General features: G+C 46.9%; 1 protein-coding gene across 1 annotated transcript; it reads left to right on the top strand.

Annotated features, from left to right (window-relative positions):
- Positions 1-2,031: 2,031 nt before the first annotated feature.
- On the top strand, positions 2,032-4,065 carry CCR75_001999 (uncharacterized protein). The gene is made up of 2 exons (XM_067960099.1): positions 2,032-3,640; positions 3,708-4,065. The coding sequence occupies exons 1-2, from the start codon at positions 3,476-3,478 to the stop codon at positions 3,828-3,830; spliced, it is 288 nt and encodes a 95-aa protein (XP_067820648.1). The 5' UTR covers positions 2,032-3,475; the 3' UTR covers positions 3,831-4,065.
- The last annotated feature ends 566 nt before the right edge of the window (positions 4,066-4,631 follow it).

Raw genomic sequence — 4,631 nt, 5'->3', positions numbered from 1 at the left:
TTTCTGTCCGCCATAAGCGCCGAGTAAGCCCACTCTGAGGCCTTACCGCGCAGATGCGACATGGCGTACGCACCATCCGGCTGTCGTCCTCGATGAGCTGGGCGACACCGCATTGTTCCACGGCTAAAAGCCAGTGGACAATCGTGTGCGCCGCAGTTCCATCAAACTTGGGCGGGTCCATCCGAATGGGCCTCGGTTGATGCGGCCGGGCAGAGAGCATCTCAACAGTCCTGTTGAGAGCCTCGCTCCGAGCCTGCTCATGCCTCAGCTCATCCTGAGTCTGAGTGACGGACTCCGCCGCAGCATGGCATTATGCCTAGGACGCGGCCCTCCGCTGTCCGAGCACGAATGCCTCAAACTGCTCCAACTGAGCAACATGTTGCTCAGGAGGACTACCCAGGAGCCTGGCCAGGGCTTGTTCACCAAGTCCCTGTGCCATTAACCCTGCCACCTCCCGATGATGTTCGGAGAGGTGGGGAAAATGAGCCCAATTAATATTGAGGCTCATCCCCACGTACACACGCAGAGATGCGGGTCGTGGGAAGGATTTTAAGTGCTACCAAGTGAAGGCGGGCACGTCGTAATGCGGCCACGCTCTACTTAAGCACACACCCTAGCACAGCGAGGAAGCGGTCAAACCTGCTTCTCTTGCGTGCAGTGAGGCAGTTGTGGTGGGCGCGACAGCGACCTCACCCAACACACTAAGAACTCTGGTTAAGTTGTGTCACGGGAGCGGTAACATGTCTCCTTGTGCGCACTTACCAAGTAGGAAGTAGTTTTCAGATTGATTTATATTTAATAAACTTAAATACAAATACCTATTTTTACCGAAAAAAAATGATATCTCCATAGATATCATTTAATATCTATTGCGAGCGTATCTGTATAGATACCTCGCGCAACGGATGACGCTAGCCGTCATCACAGATGACGCTGGGCGTCATCCTTCCTAATGTGGATTCACCCATGTGCATCACATCCACAAGAATTGGTCACAAATGTGCACCACACCCGAGGGTTGGGCCTAATTACTATTATTTAGTAATTGACCATTTCCTCAAGTACACCAAGTGTACTTAACGGGGACTGTGTAACACTAGGGCAACATTAGCCCGTTACACGTTATATATTTTAATACAATTTTAAATCTTTACATTTCCCTTGGTACTATCCCAATTCCTACTGTGATAAATGTCTCTAAGAAATGGTGTTATGCGGGCATTGTCGTAACAGAAACCGCCAGTCCAAACATATGTTGCATTCTTCCTTTCCAAGGCTGTGGAAGCTTGTATTTCATAAAACTTCTTCTAAAAAGAATGATTTTTTTCTCCCTTTTTAATAAGCGTTTGCAGAACATTGTTTGGCAAATTATAACATACACGATAAACTTCGTATAATGTGAAGTAATTGCGTTCATATCTCTTTAAGTGAATTTTTGCGTTTCTTATTGCCCACGTGTAACAAATTAAGCATTTTCTTGATCAACTGGAAGACGTAGCGCGACCTCAAGTGCTTTTATTCTCCAAGAAATCCTATGTTTGTTGAATGGGTCTTTATCAACAACTTCATCCATTACGTACCAAATTACATTGCCTAACGTAGAGGCAGAAAATCCGCTGTACTCATGAAAATCTCTCAGTTGCATACATGGCATATTACGCGAGAAGGGCGGAACGAAATAAAAATGGAAGGACATCGAGGAGCTCTAGCCTGTCTGCTACCTTTGATGTCGCGAGTCTAACGACAATACGGTTCGCGTGAGTGAACGTCGCAAACTCTGAATCTGCCGTGATTAAAACACGAACTCAACAGCTGGCAAACACTTTTAGCGTCAACACCAAACACTTGACACTATCGTGCCGTTTGAGCTTTGAGTCAGTCGCAATCTTATTCGAGGGATCAATTTCTTTTCAGCATATAGAGATCGTTACCTTCCCTCGTTCCCCTAATCTCGCATTACGCATTGGTCGAAATGATGTGTATACCCCTTCTCGCCTCATCGCGGTCGAAAAACGACAAAAAAGCCTCTACCTCAAACGTCACGGAGCTCTCCGGACGTTATAAATCGAAGGCCAACGCTCTAGCGCCAAGCCTTTTTATTCGAATCGGGCACTATGAATGGGGACTTCCTGCATGCGATCAATGGCGACTGGGACTCATTGCTCACGGTCGTGCGCGAGAACCGGAAAATTGCGTTGCGGACCGATGCGAGTGGCATGACGGTGTTACACTGGGTCTGTCTCCACCACGAAGTACCTACGGACATTGTCGTGAAGGTAGTCTTTGCGAATCCATACGCTGTGCATATGCGCAACGATGCGAATCACTTGCCTATTGATTTAGCCGTTCAGGCCGAGTGCGGCGAGCGCGTGCTTGAGGTTCTCCGCGCCGCGGCTCGAGGGAGTCACCGTCGTCGTGAAGACTCGGGTAGCGAGCGCTCAAAACACCATGGTAAAAAAGATGGCTATCAAGCTACAGAAATTATAGACTATCCGCTACCGTATAATAACCACACGATGTTACACGAGGACGTCCGGGATAGCTTCGAGTACCAGCGTCACCCAGACCATTCCTACTACTGCGAATCGGACGACGACATTGATGAGGACGAGCACAATTATAAACAACATCAAGACCAGTATCAATCGCAGCCTTTTCAGCCTCGAAAGGGACGACCTGAGAGGACCGTGTCGGATCAAGACTCGTACTCTGACCCTCCTCAGGGGAATTACGGGGATACTGATATGTACCCCAGTTACGATGTCGGGGCTACTCGTAACCGCGGTAACTCGCTGTCACGAAGCGACCCTCATGTCAAGTCGCTCCTCACGGAGCAGCGTCTCCGTGAGCGGGAGAACGATTTAATTTCTATTGCAACTGTGGACGATTCGATCCCGCTTGGGATATATGATCCGTCGAAGGGACAGCCTGCTCTTACGGTCATGCCGAACTTTCAACCAATTGACGAAGATAAAAGTAACCATGGGAATGGCAGTGTAACCTCGAGGGGTATAGGTGGCGGCGGGGCACGCAGTAAAACGGCGTTTCCTCCTCGCTGGAAACAATCCCGAATGTGTCACGTATGCGCATGCGGTTTTTCGCTCGTGAAGCGTCGACACCATTGCCGCAATTGCGGTCAAAGCGTGTGTAACCAACACGCCACAAATCGTGTCGCGTTACCCAAGTTTGCGCTCTCCGAGCCCCAACGCGTGTGCGACCAGTGCTTCTTGAGCGGACACCATATTATGGTACCAGGCGGGACGACGCCTTCAATTGCTAGCTCGTACAAGTCCTTGCCAGCTCATTCACAACCATTTCAGACACCACAGCTAAATCGTCTGCAGTTCCAGCATTCCCGGTAGTTAATGTTGCCTGAAAACTGTAGCCATCTAGAGTATTAATTCCGATCGAAGGTCTACTATACATTGCTCAAATTATTCGATGACGTGGTTTGTGGCTTTAAGAGTTTATTGAGATGGAACAGCAAGAACCGATGCAACACGAGCAGGGGTGCTGGCAAGAGAAAGCAGTGTACGACCAATGTTTCGATACGTGGTACGCAAACGTGTTTTTGCAGCAAAAGGCGCATGGCAAATTGGGATGCCAGAAGGAATATGAGGCCTACACGCAGTGCTACTTGGTGCGCTCCTTGGTGACTCGTTGAGGACAATTTGGCCATGCTGACTTGAATTGTGCATGGTATGCAGGCAGAATTGAACACGAACAAGGTGTTGATGGATAATATAAAATCGATTATGCAGCCAAATGTTAGGGAGCGATTTGAGGAGCAAGAGGTGAAGCGACAGCAGGGGAAGAAGGCTAAAGAATGAATTGAAGTGTATTTCGTGCTATTTTAGTGAAGTAATAAAACGCATTTAAACAGTAAATTGACAATGAAGGTCATTTCTGGCACCATTTCAAATGAGGTGGTGCGCAGCGCTGATGGACAATGAAAAACTTGTCCTCATTCCAAATGACGGTTTTCGCTATGTGGAACGAAATAATTGTTTGTTTTTGTCAAATTTCACTGTAACTTTTAATTTAAGATATTGTTGCACCAAAAGCCGCCACATAAACACACGAATGCGTCTATTTGAGCGTATTGCTCTAAGACGCCTTGTGTTCAAAAGGAACGGCTTCAGCGTTAAATTGTATTGCTAAGCATCTTATGGATAGTTCCTATGGAGTAAGGTAATAATTTCGGGCAGAACAAAACGGCAAGTTGATCGTGACTAAGACATGACAGGCTGCTTATTAAAACTGATCAAACCCAAGAGCACGGAGGAAGTGTACAACTGCTGTGTGACCACGTCACAAAAAGAGGCGTTCTATGTACCAAAAGTATTCGGTAGTGTGCAAATTTAACTAAAATATCTTCTACAACGATATGTTGATGCCAAAGACTAAAATCATGGTATGCAATCAAACTAAAAGAAGCGAGAAATCAATATATGCAATGATAAGACATTAGTTCTGTTGTTGGTTAAACTAAGGGTAAACAACCCTGCCAATCGTTACAAAACACGATTACGCTTCGCGCAAGGAGGCGCCATACATAGTTTTCTTAAAAATATAAAATAAAGTCAGTAGTCGATAGAAGTTGGTTACGTAGGAGCTTTGTAACGGGGCAC

This window comes from Bremia lactucae, linkage group LG12, assembly GCF_004359215.1.
Source record: "Bremia lactucae strain SF5 linkage group LG12, whole genome shotgun sequence".
NCBI lineage: Eukaryota > Oomycota > Peronosporomycetes > Peronosporales > Peronosporaceae > Bremia > Bremia lactucae.
This window is presented reverse-complemented; position numbering and strand designations above follow the sequence as displayed.

Coding starts and splice junctions, on each gene's coding strand:
- CCR75_001999 (XM_067960099.1), top strand. CDS start 3,476: ATGGAACAGCAAGAACCGATGCAACACGAGCAGGGGTGCTGGCAAGAG. Junction 3,641..3,707: donor CCTACACGCAGTGCTACTTG/GTGCGCTCCTTG, acceptor CATGGTATGCAG/GCAGAATTGAACACGAACAA.